This window comes from Anolis carolinensis, chromosome 1, assembly GCF_035594765.1.
Source record: "Anolis carolinensis isolate JA03-04 chromosome 1, rAnoCar3.1.pri, whole genome shotgun sequence".
NCBI classification, from domain to species: Eukaryota; Metazoa; Chordata; class Lepidosauria; order Squamata; family Dactyloidae; genus Anolis; species Anolis carolinensis.
In genome coordinates, this window is record NC_085841.1 from 306,826,345 (window position 1) to 306,840,172 (window position 13,828).

At 38.7% G+C, this 13,828-nt stretch overlaps 1 protein-coding gene across 6 annotated transcripts in view; it reads right to left on the bottom strand.

Annotated features, from left to right (window-relative positions):
- The window catches only part of actn1 (actinin alpha 1), a 135,296-nt gene that overhangs the window by 42,257 nt on the left and 79,211 nt on the right, over positions 1-13,828 (bottom strand). For all 6 annotated transcript variants that reach the window (XM_003224855.4, XM_062968057.1, XM_003224856.4 and 3 more), the window contains exons 3-5: positions 10,978-11,097; positions 2,694-2,780; positions 363-450 (exon numbers count right to left, since the gene is read on the bottom strand). In XM_003224855.4, coding sequence (XP_003224903.1) covers positions 363-450; positions 2,694-2,780; positions 10,978-11,097 — 295 coding nt within the window. The remainder of the gene's footprint in view (positions 1-362; positions 451-2,693; positions 2,781-10,977; positions 11,098-13,828) is intronic.

Sequence of the window (13,828 nt, forward strand, 5' to 3'; positions counted from 1 at the left end):
AAAAGAACATGAACATTTTTCAATGACATAAGATGTTAGAATAAAGACACAACTGTTTTCAGAGTACTGTATAGTACAGGGGGAAACCCTCAATCCTTTGTCTTACTTGTTCCACCACCAATCCTTTAACACCCTTTCAGCAAATCTTGCCAAGAAAACTTGTAATAGGTTCGCCTTGGAGTCATTTTAAGTCTAGGATGACTTGAAGGCACATAACACACACAGTGGTAAGGTCCATTGTTAACTGTGCTTAATGCTGAGGTTGAAAACAGTTGGGCTAAGTACCAAACACTAGTATCCAAATCCCCTGCATTATGCAAGATTGCAAGTCACAGGCTGCTACCATTCAACCTTTACATTACCTAATATGGAAGTTTTGAATGTTCACATTTTTGTATGGTGCTGTCTTCCGCTGACACCATAACAAAAGCCCTTCTTTAGCGGATGTTTCTAAGGAACAAAAGATACAAGGATTAGCCAAACACAGTGGCACTTCTACTACTTTTAAAAGATGCCTATTAATTCTGGCATTTAAAACTTTTGAAGCCATTCAGGAAATTTCGGCCACTTGTTTGATTTATGCTGTAGTCCAGAGGGTCAGCTCAAAGCCTTGATGAGTGCCATATTTACATTTAGTATTTTGAAAGTGCTGTTGTGGTTTTTCTAACTATACATATCAATGTAACCTGGGCAATTAATGAAATATCAACAGTGATGGCTAACTTGGTGTTAAAAAAAAAGAAGGTGTTGACCTGAACTTTTTCCCATGCTGCATTTCATCTAACCAAGAGGGCAGGAAAAGTGTGACCCTTCAATTATTGTGGGGGGTTTTTTTGTCATGTCAGGAGCAACTTGAGAAACTGCAAGTTGCTTCTGGAGTGAGAAAATTGGCCATCTGCAAGGACATTGCCCAGGGGACGCCTGGATATTTGATGTTTTTACCATCCTTGTGGGAGACTTCTCTCATGTTCCCACATGGGGAGCTGGAGCTGACAGAGGGAGCCCCAGATTCAAACTGGCAACCTTCAGGTCAGCAACCTAACTTTCAAGTCAGCAAGGGTTTAACCCATAACGCCAACTCTTGCCAACTTCACCCAACAAGACCAAGGACTGCAGATGATGGGATCATTGTTTTACACTAGGTCCTCTTCCACCTCTACAATCCAAAATGACTAATGTGAAAGGCTACTGTAACTGACTTTCACCAGCACAGTGTCAACTGCAACTGCTCTCTGCTTCCATCATAAACCTAAGAGTCACACTTAATAAACTTGGGAGATGGAGAGCAGCTTTACATTAAACAGAAATGTTTGGATTGATGTGGAGCTTTCTCTGTCTCCTATCTTAAACTGTAAGGGTCTGCATAATACAAGAAAAGAAGTACTATCAGCCCTCTGTTTCTGTCAGTTTGGCATCCATGGATACAACCAACTGCGGCTCAAAAATATTACGATTTTTCACCAAAAACCAAACCTTGATTTTGTCACTCACGGAATTCTACACTGTGTAGACTTACCCTGATATAGACTCCCATGATTTCACAGACTTTTAGGCTCTCCTCAGCACTTGTTTTGAACTGTTCACATTTTATATAAGGGACATCAATTTACTATGCCATTGATTTCAATGGGACTTGAACATCCATGGATTTTGATATTCACTGGAACCAACCTCCAGTGGGTACCAATGACCCACTGCCATGTCCTTGGAGCAACTAGAGAGACTGAGGCTTAAGCTTCCAGGTACTCATCATTTGGCTTTAGCACCGGTGACTAAATTACAAACTTCATTTATGGCAGTACCAGGAGATTCTCCAAATCTGAAGCATGTCTGAGGTTGTGGACTATGGTTTCCAACAGTTTCACTAAACCTGATCAGTGATGGATCAAGGGTTAACAATAATTCATCAGATCTGGAAGGTCAAAAAGTTCTCTGCCACTCTAAGTAAATATACTTTCCTAGCTAGCGCCCATGTAACACTTAACAATTGGGAAAGGACCGTCTGTTCCTTGAAATTCTTTGGCTAAAACAATTGTTTTTCAAATTTAGCCTTGAGAGGCTGCCTTTTCATTAGTTAATGGCCGAGTATGGTTTATATTTAATAATGTCATTGATCAAATTGTGGGAGAACAGTGGTGGCCTGAGTATGAAAACAAAAAAGGAAGGAAAAGGTTTCGTATCTTAGGACAATGGCAACACAAACTCCCAATTGTTCTCAGAAATCCTCTAAGCACAAATCATGACCTTCATGAGGGAGCAGATATATTGTTTTCATCAGATTCTCAAACAGGTCCAAGATACCCTAAAGTGAAGTATGGCATAACACCTCTAGCATGGATTAAAATGTTTGTTTGGTGGCCTATTCGCTTATGCAAATAGCCACATATATCATCACAGAGCTGCCCATTCACACCACACAATTATAGCTGTATGTTTTACTTTAACTGCCATGGTACCAGCCCATGGAATCCTGGTCTCTGCAGTTTAGAAAAGGTCTTTAGAATTCTCATGCCAATAATACTAATCCAGATTTTGTGGATCATAAGTACTTGTACTCAAACTTTTGGTTTGCTTCACAAGCAAAATAAACAGTTATAATCCCAGGACACTACCTGACAAAATTCTGAGAGCACTAGTAATTTCATGAGGAATTGGGATTCCTTATAAGGAATTGGGATTCCATTGGGATTTACCTTCTACTGAGATGTCCTGAATGGCAAAACGGAGAATGATGGTCCAGATCATTCCAAGAGTCATTTTTGCATTCCCATCAACAATTTCTGCAAGAGAAAGAAAAGAAATTGTTCTGTACAATTAATCCAGGAGGGAGCTAAACAATTTGCTGTTTTTGATGGAAAGTCACCCTGGAATTATGGAAGACACGTGCAAATCTATTTCAGGCCTGGAAAAATGAAAGATAAAAACTAAAATCCTATATAAAGAGACATAGCTGTATTTATATCTCCATAGATGCAGTTTTAAACTTTTGCAGATTTGATTATACATGGATTTGATTAATATGGTCTCTTTAGGAATCTCTAGGTCCTCCAGTGCAACCTTATGGTCCAAGTTATCAATATACTTACATTGGAGGACCTAGGGATTCCTAGAGAGATGTTTTCTTAGGTAAGAAAAATATTTTTAATGCACAGTTTTCACAGGGGTCCTGGATCCCAAACCAGAATGTGTAGAACTAACTATTAAAAATACATTACAGCCAGCCCACAGATTCTGTTTCCATGGATCCAACCATCCATGTCTTTAAAATATATATATTTTAAATCCCAAAGACAAATCTTGATTTTGCCATTTTATATAAGGGATACAAGTTTATCATGCCATTGTATATAATGCCATTGTATATAATGGGAGTTGAGAGTTTGGTATCTGTGGGGGATCCTGGAAGCAAGCTCTAGTGGATACTCAGGACCCACTGTATCTCACTGTATGAGCCGGCAGCTTGAGTAGCTCTTCCCTCCACCATACCTCCTTGGCTGAGTGGCCTTTGTCTTGGTCTCACCCCACTACAGACTTGTCTGGTGAGGACATGAGAGAGAACCTTCTCTGTGGCTGCTTCCAGGCTGTAGAACTCTTTTGCAAGGAAGGTCTGATTAGCCCCATCCTCGCTTCTTTCTGCCAGCAAATGAAGACCTTCTTATGTAGACAGGAATTTGATTGATTTGTAAATTATATGGTAAAAAAGTGTTGATAGTGGTGTGATGTGTTTTTATCCTCTTTGTGATTATACTATACATGTATTTTAAACTGTTTTTAACTATCTCTTACTGATATTTAATAGTTGGTTTAATAGTTGCTCTATAATGACACAAAAACAGTTGTATTGGGCAGGATGTGTCCTACACTGCTTGCTAGATTTGCAGGGGCTTTTGACCACTGCATATTTTGAATAGAATTGCAATGACTTAAATCCAATTTATGCCATCATAATTCACCAACAGAATGCCCGGCAAAGATTATCTCTGGCAATGTCGCTGGGCAACAGAAATTCAAAGAGTGAACTCATATTTATAAGATGGTTTGTGCCAGCTATGTCAAGCGAATTAAACAGCAAAAATACAATGCCTTGCACTGAAGTTACAGATAATAGATAATGACCAGATCTACAATCACCAAAAATTGAGAAATACACGAAAGAGTTCAACTGCATATTAATTGTCCTGGTTTGTCTTGCTTGTTTCAATTTGCTTCCCTTGTTTGTACATACACCTGAACATGGTCTTTCATCACTGGCATATTAAGTGATATGTGATTATTGTCTGGGTTATATTATATTTACTGCATTCATTTGCTGTAAGCAAACAAATTTTCTCAGTTTTCAGAGCATTAAATTCTTCACCAATCTTAAAAGATAGACACAACTACTGGGAAAGTTTTGTTCTTGCATATTTGTTCTGGAGATGTGAATTTATTTTGCACAATAACACCATTTCACAGAGACAAAAATCTTCAGATTTTCAGATAGCAAGTAACCTTCAGAACTACTGTTGAAATGCTTCTTGTAAAGTCATTCTGATATCTAAGAAAAACAGGTTCTTTCCTTTATCTTCTGCCCAGAGTTTCCAATTTGCTCTTGCTCCAAAAAAATATCCAACAGACCTAGATTTGCTAGTACTACTCTGCAATTTACTTATTACAGCAGATTTAAATGACAATATGGCATAATAGTCAACATGTTTATTTATTTATTTATTACAGTACTTGTATCCTGCCCTTCTCACCCAATAGGGGACTCAGGGTGGCTTACAATAAAAACACATATATAAAAATAATACAGAACATTCAATCAATTAAAATTAAATACAATAAACATTATACACACACACACACACACACACACACACACATACAATTGGCACATTTCGAGTCTAAAAAACTGGGTCTGTCATTAAGTTCTAAAGCATGTAGTAGTAATTGATGCTGCTATTATTGTTCAAAGGCCTGGTCCCACAACCAGGTCTTAACTTTTTTGTGGAAAGGTAGGAAGGAGGGAGCCTGCCTGACATCATTTGAGAGGGCTAGGAGTTGAGGAAGATCTGGATTCTTGTCCCTATTGAGCAGAAAACGGTAAGATCTTTGGACAGTTTTCCAAACGGAAACTGTCCACAGGTTGTTTTATGGATAAAGTGGGGAAGAGAACCATGTATGCCACCTTGACTTTACTAGAGGAAAAAATAAAAATCTAGCCCATTAATTCTATGCTATTTTAACAGTGTGATTAACCTTTAAAATGCAGATACATCCTAAAAGCCATCAGATAATTCTATGCATCTCTTCTGTTTTGCCAGATAGACCAAGTACCACCCTATAAGTCCTCATTATTCCTCCTTGCCTTCCTTTCTACCTTTCCCATCCCAGTTTCCAGATGACCATCAGAATACAGTTTAGCTGATACCCATCTCTCTTGTACACCTTGAGATATCTGCTGCCTCTGGAACTATGATACATTTGCTGTAATTTCCCTAGAAGCCAAGATGACTGAACTGAGAAGGGATGACTCACTCAAAAAGACAATAATGCTTGGTAAGGTAGAAGGCAATAGGGAAATAAGTAATCTGCCTTCCAGATGGATAGACTCAATCAAAGAAGCCATGGCCCTAAGTCTGCAAGACTTTAGCAGGGTTGTTGAAGATAGGGAGACTTGGAAGTCTCTAATTCATGGAGTGACCATAAGATGAAGTCGACTTGATGGAAGTTAATATATATCCTCACCTAAGTAAAAAGTTAAATATCAGCAGCACTGAAGCAACTAGAGAACTGGTGTAGCCAGCTGTGAAATCAATTGATAAAAAAATTCAAACCATCCACATGTGAACTGTAGAGTAGTTTTCTACTGCCTTACGAATAACTGTGGGCTGTTTTTCATATTATTAAGAAGATGTTCTTGAAATCTATATTCATTTGATGTGAAATAATAATTTTTAAAATTGGGCAGATTAAATGTTTCTGTCAGTAAAGGGAAACAACAGACATTATGTGCTTCTATCTTATTGCCTTTGTTTCAAGTCTTCCATAAATCTTCTGATAATAGAATACACTAAATAACAACAGAAGAACACCTAAGACAAATTGTACGCCTGTAACTGTAAAAGGTCACCCTTTTCTTCTGTATGATTTTTAAAATCTTTGCCTGATGAAAATGACAGTGCTGCTTTGAAAGCATGCATGGTATACTCTATGCGTTTTGGTTGGCCAATCAAAGCATTGCTCTTTTGTGGATTTTGCTGCAAGGCCAACATGGCTATTCTGTAATATATTTCTTAGTGAACACCTTGCTCTAACTTGCTGAGACTGACATATTTTTGCACAGTAGCTGAGAAGGCCCTCTTCTGGCTCCAATGCTTCTCATAAAGCAGCAAGAATTCAAAGGAGAGGACTCTGGCCTGGATTCAAACATTCCTCCATAGGTTTGTGCCAGGAGTGCTCCCTGTGCTGAGACATTAGCTCTGTGGACTCTGGAAAATGGACAAGTAGGCCATGATGAAGCTAGATTCAAGGGCAGAGGTTTGTGGGTTCATGCCTGAGAAACCATCCCTGTCTTTGATAGGTTTCTGGTTCCACGGGGGTGCTCAGGTGTGGTATGTCCTGCGTTAGCAACCACTTGTTCTTCAATTTCTGTGCTTGTGTCTGAATCACTGCTGATTTCCACTGGTAGGTATCACTGTCTGACACCAGCCAACACGGTCAATTATCAGGCATTGCTATCCATACAAATCTCAAAGGCTATACATACCCCACTCCTGATATACTTTAGGAGTATATCGAGCTGGTGGAAGAATCCCCAGTTCAATTGTAGGAACAAAGTGTGCTACAATTTGAATGTTTCATTTGAAGGCTAGGGTTTACCATGTGCTCTGCATCAGCCTTCAACTAGAAGTAAGGAGGATAGATTAAAGGTCTCTACTCCCATCTCTGTAAATAAGGGCACTTTTAAACTGATGCTCTAATCCAGTTTGGAACTAGCTTGGGAGGGACCAGTTTTGTTAAACTGGTGATCAGACTGCCATGCCAGCAACCTGGTGATTGCATTTACCACAGAACCTGGACTCAAAGTGCCTTGCTGGCTCCTTCCCCCCTCCCCATTTGCTTCAGAGATACACACTAAAAGCATACATGGTGGGGGTAAAAAGGGGAAAGTGACAGCAACAGAAGTAACCCATTACCCCTTCCGGGGGTTGATTAGCCCCCTGTTGCCCAGCCATGACCTTGGGGCATTTTTAGGTCAGGGGGGGGGATTATTTATTGTGCTTCAGCAGAGGCGGGTGTCTACAATGCACCCACTGATTTTGGAGCTGATTTCAATCTAGATCTGGACTTTTGTGATGCATTGCATACTCTTAGGTGCATGCTGCAGTGTGCACTGGCAGGGTGTGTTTTGTGGCCACCACAGCCCTGAACTGGCTTTAAACATTATATCTTTAGTATTGAAGGGCCCTAAATGAAAACAATAGTTCCTTTGTTTAAGAACATCTGCCTTAATTTCCAAACAGGAAATATACACGTAAGTTCTGTGTGTGTTTGTCAAGCTGTGACTAACTGTAGCTGGTACTTACTGTGTTACAGTTAAAGATATCACCAGGGGATTTCCCAAATGCTAGGTTTTGGCCCAGAAACCTCAGGGCCAAAAAAATCCCGAACTGGCAATCTGACTACCAATTAACTGAAAAATGGGAATTTCCACTTGCAGCAGCCTCCAGGAGCAATAATTTTCCTTAAAAACAAGGGGGCAGGACCTCCCCATGCCTTATGATATACTCAACAGGGAACAATTTCCGGTCACTCTGAACATTTCAGAAGATTTTTTGTCCTACTCTTCTTACAGTAGGACAAGGAATTGATGTAGGATTGCTGCAGAATCAGAATTTCCAAAACTAAAACCCTTTCTTCTCTTATTATCTAGAAATGTACTCAGTGTTGCTCTTCATCTATCCAGCCTCCACTATATTCATAGGTATCTAAATGGAAGTAATGCAATTATAGTGAGTCTTGAAATGATGTAATTGCCGACCACTGTTCCTCTCACTGCCTCAAATCTGGAAAATCTAATTTTGGGGACTGTGACTGTCAGTCATAACCACTGGGGGATTCCAAGAGCTGCAGTTCAACTGTAACTTTCTCAAGCCATACTCACAGGAGTAGGCTGTTAGGTGCATAGGGGCAACTTTAACTGGTTCATGTACTATATAATTTCAAGGCTGAAACTAAAGACATTCTTCCAGCTGAAAAACTAAAAAAATAAGAGAGGTGGCCTCAAAGTATTACATAAGCCAGAACATGTGCTTATTATGATTTTGGCTCGAAGAGACTTGGTTGACTGATATATATAGAGCTGAGGTATAGAATACTGCCCCGTCACTCACTCTCCTACATCATCAGTTATGAGTAGGAAGATTGAAACAAATAGCTGTCTCTTTTAAATGCTAAAAGTTACTGTTCTGTTTTGCCTAATATCTGCCAGCCAGCCAGCTACCCATTTGTACTGCTTTGCATTTAAACTATAGGTAGGATCCCTCATCCATTCTCTCCTTTGCTTGCCTATGTGTGTCTGACTTGGAATATTTTAGATCAGAATTACATCATGGAACCAGGATCACAGTCTGGGTGTTCTATTTCAGAGGAAGTAATTGTTCACTTTTTGCTTTTTATGTAGTGCAAATGGAGGATCAGATAAAAAAAAAACCCATGCTGGATATTTTATAATAGATAGTTAACTCCATGCTGCAATCTTTTTGAAATACAAGGACAACTTTCTAGTATGCAGCTTACAAGACTCCAAGCAGAAAGAAAAGCTCACTGGGTGTTTTGAACACTCCCACAAAGAACTTCTGTAAGTTAGCACAGAGGCCTTGAAATTCAGCAAATCCATTTCCTATTTTTACCTAAAACAACACATTTTGACTTATTTTGACTGGATCTACATTGCCATATAATGCAGTTTGAACTGTATTGTATGGGTCTACACTGCATTAAATGGCAATGTAGATCCAGTTTGAACTGCATTATATGGCAGTGTAGATCCAGCTATATTTCAGTCATGTTAGTCTAATTCGTTTAAAGCCAATTCTGGTTTTTAGTGGTGGCTCCTCATAAACTTCCTTTTTTTAAAACCACAGAAACCAATTTGGGCACTGACAATATTGGATCAGTTCTGCATTCCTGTTTCCTTACACTTGCAACACTGTAATTGTCTGCTTATAGATACTGTGTAGCAAAGATATTAATTATACGGTCAATACAGAGAGCCCTAGATAAAATCTATTGTTAAGGTTGTATTTGCAAAAATACTCCATCAACTTAAGATTTTGAGCTAAGTCATACCTGCTTGATATGCCTTTTTTTTTTGTCTGAACCAAATTAACAACATTCTGAATGCTTCATTGGTTTTTATTTGCTACTTTATGGCAGTGACAGCTTTTTGAAGTCTTAATTTAAGCCCTTTAAAATTCATAGACTGGAAAAGTTTATAATCCTTTTCATAGGGCAGTCACCGAGACTACAGAGCTGTCAGTCAAGTCCAGACACATGCTTTGGTTATACAATACAATCTTGATATAAAATATAATGCCTAAAGTAAGGTGGAACAGGGATTTACACCCTATACCTACTATAGTTAATTTTCTGTTGACAGAAGCTCTTTGGGAGTTCATTCTGTTATCTACATATAAGGTTAGGATGGAGGAAATAACTTATGTTAATTAGACATGGTTAAATCCTGCATCCTGATCCCATCCCATGCAGCTATTATGAGATCTGGTACAATCAGGGCTTATTAATTTGTTCCTAAAATAATTATAGTTATACAGTAGAGTCTCACTTATCCAAGCCTCGCTTATCCAAGCCTCTGGATTATCCAAGGCGTTTTTGCAGTCACTGTTTTCAATATATTGTGATATTTTGGTGCTAAATTTGTAAATACAGTAATTACAACATAACATTACTGTGTATTGAATTACTTTTTCTGTCAAATTTGTTGTATAACATGATATTTTGGTGCTTAATTTGTAAAATCATAACCTAATTTGATGTTTAATAGGCTTTTCCTTAATCCCTCCTTATTATCCAAGATATTCACTTATCCAAGCTTCTGCCGGCCCGTTTAGCTTGGATAAGTGAGACTCTACTGTATTTCCAAATACTTGCCTATCCCACAACCAGTAGCTAACTGCCATTAAAAAATAATATCAATGCTTTGCTTTTTATTTCTCAAAAGTTAGCAAAATGGTTACTTTTAGCTTCTTTCCTGGAGAAAAAAATCTGAAACCTGCACACTGGTACAAAATATACTCTTCTCCATTTTGCTGGCCTCACAAGGGGACACAAAACAGCAGCAGTAGGAACAGCATGGATCAGTACTTGGGATCATTTTGTGAGATCACATCCCATAAATATAAATCTAAGTAAAAGGATAACCAGTACATTGTAATAGGGATGCAGTTATATTTTGTTAAATTACAATTGTAATACATGTATTATACTTTTATTACAGGAGTTTGAGGCCAATTACAAGGAACTTGTTATTTCTAACTACAGTAAGCCCTCCACTTTTGCAGGGGTAAGGGGCGCAGGACCCCCACGAAAGAGAGAACACCTTCCTAGGGCTCTGAAAGTCCTCATGTATTACAGAATAGAAAATGTTAAAGCTGCACAATATATTAGTGCAATTTTTATTTCACACACCTCTCTGGAATTTGGTTAAAGTTGTATGACAGAGAGCACAGTGGAACTCATACTCACAAGCTGGCTCAACAAGTAACACTCCATGGCGAAGTGTCAACTGATAAACTCAAAAGTGATGCTTGCTCAGTGTGTATGCACACTTCTGTACACGACGAGACTCCACGAAAACTATTACAGTGACAAGCACTGCCTTGAAGTGAGAAAAGACAGCAAGTTCTCGCAATACTACTGATAGCTGTGCCATCCACCTCCGTGCTTCCAATGGGGTTGATGGTGGCTTACCTTCTGCTCCAATGGAGACCAGCTTGACTCCTTTGCTAGCAATGAAGTCTAAGGCTTTGTTCACATTCGAGATTTTATGCACTCTCATTTTGCCTCTTTCTGGTTTAGCCAAACGTTCACCTAGTAAAAAAAGGGAACAGAAAATAAGCCGCTTTTTCAATTAACTTCTTCATTCTGTCTCAGTAAACAATTTATATACACACAACGAAGAAATGCTAGGATATATTTTGTTGCAAAACCAGAATTGTTATCTACATGCTTTTACATCATTTCTGAGAGCAATTTCAGAAATAAAATGTGACTAGTTTTCCAAATGAAAAAAGTCTGTGTACATAGTCATTTAACATCTCAAGGCTAAACTGTTCATCTTGACATGGTAACGTTACACAAGTGAGGAGTTTCCAAGCTAAAGAATGTACACAGCCTCACATTTGTAATCTGAATGATACTGCACCAAGAGGACTGTAACATGAGCTTTTAAAGATTAACTATGTATTAAAATACCTTTCCTTGTATAATGTTTCTAAAATTATTATATTATTATATTACTGTATATAAAACTTTGAAACGCCTAAATATGATGTTAACAGTCATGTACCATGATATTGAGGAATGTCTTTCCACATGGATTTCTGTTTTCTATCTATCTACAACCATTTGCCTTTATTGTCAGCCTTCAAGTCAGCTCTGACTTATACTGAACCTACTCGAGTATAAGCTGACCTGAATATAAGCCAAGGCATCTAATTTTACCACAAAATACTGTAGACACTTATTGACTTGAGTATAAGATGGGGATGAGAAATGCAGCAGCTACTGGTATATTTCAAAAATAAAAATAAAAATAGATACCAATAAAATTACATTAATTGAGGCATCAGTAGGTTAAATCTTGTTAATATTTACATAAAACTATAATTTATGATAATAATAAGACTTTAATAAGATAAGACTATCCAACTCTGATTCCTTATATACTCGAAAATAAGCCGACCCAAATATAAGACAGCCCAGACCTAAAAAGGGCTAAAAAAGTTGGCTTATACTCAAGTATATATGGCATCCCTTCCACTCAGGCTATGTGGCTTGCCCAAGGTCACCCAGTGGGTTAATAAAGAATCATCAGTTTGGAAGAGACTATAAGGGCCATCCAGTCCAATATGGCTGAGTAGGGATTCAAACGGTGCCCAAGTCCTAGTCCAACACTCAAGCCACTGAGCCACATGGACTATCTCTATCTCTACATCAACCTCTATTTCACACTTTTATCCCAATACCCCACTTTTACCCCAATAAGGTGCCCAGAGCTCTATTTCTGAGGGTAGGTGGCCATCAGTCAGGAGTGCTTTGATTATGTATTACTGCCTTGCCATGGGCTGAACTGGATAGGCCATGTGATCTCTTCCAACTATTATGCTATTATTTTGTTCCACTTTAAATACACAAGACTGTAGTTCAGGATAACAGCTATAACTGAAAATGCAATAGACTGGTGTGAGGACTTTGTCTGGAATTAGGGAGGGATGTTTTAATGCATTAGTCCTGCTTTTGTTGCAAGGGACTCGTACCGCTGTCGTTCTTGCTCTCCTTCTGTTCCCTGTCCTTTCATTTCAAAACACTCTCTGCACAGACTTTATAGCTAGCATTTACTTTGAACTGCTGCCAAAAGCAACTAGAACGAAAGTTGAGAGAGACAGAACAACAGCCCCATTTACTTCTAACAAGATCCCATTGACTCTCCTTCTGTGGTCATGGCACTTCTTACCAGACGATGCCACAACAAAGTGGGTGTTTGTCCTATGCTTTCAAAAGGGATTATACACATATGCCAAGGGTAGTGTGCATGACCCCACATTGTTAAACAGAAAAGAAGGGGTCTCCAGCCTGTTTCTTCAACAAGGAATTAAAGGACAAAGTGTAGCTTTAAAGGGATCAAGAATACTACAGCCCTACTTACACAGTTTAATACAACATAGTGCCAAGTATGCCGCAAGGGAAGTTGTGAACTATGTTGCCAATGTTTAACGTGTAAATCCTAAAAGGGGTTTCAGCACAAAATAGAGCTTGGAAAAGATTACTTTTTAGTACTGTATATGATTTCTAGCAGCCTTGTTTGTTGAGGATTTCTGAGTTAAGTTCATAAAAAGTAACTTTCCCAAGCTCTGGAAAGCATACACAGATGGAGCATGAGAGTCAAGAATGCAACACAAGAGAGTATATAATGGGCACAGGTGTGTAAGTGCCCACTAAACTGAAGGGACTAAATATTTGCACGTTAAGTCACGTGGAACAGCGAAACAACCACCCCTCCTATCATGGTCTGTGCACTGCTTCCTCTATGCTTTTGTCTCTTTCCTGTATGCATGAGTGAGCACTTCACTAACAAGATAAACAAGAAAAAATAATAATATGAGGACTCAGCTCAACTAGTTTCTGGCAACCATCAAAGCAAGTCATGGGGCTCAGGCTGCTCAGTAATTGGCTTCCATATTTAAAAGATTTTTGGAATTCTGGACTGTTTTGATTCAAACTGGGAATGATGGATATTCTCTGGTTTACAAAAGCAATGTGTTTTTAAAGAGCAAAAGGTGGGGGCGTGCATATACAGTACACACAGCTGAGAAGCATCCTTGAGTGTACAGCAAAAAAAGTGAGGAGCTAATTAAGACAATCACTTTGGGGAGGTGCCATCTTCCATCTTGTCTTCTTGCTTGCTTGCTTTGAGTAAATACCATTGGCACATCTTCTACCCTGCCAGGTGGTGCAATGTGGTGAGAAATGACTTGTTTAAGTACTTTACACTTCTGTTAAGAGTGCTGGATGCCAGCAGTTACCCACCATTGAAGTTACT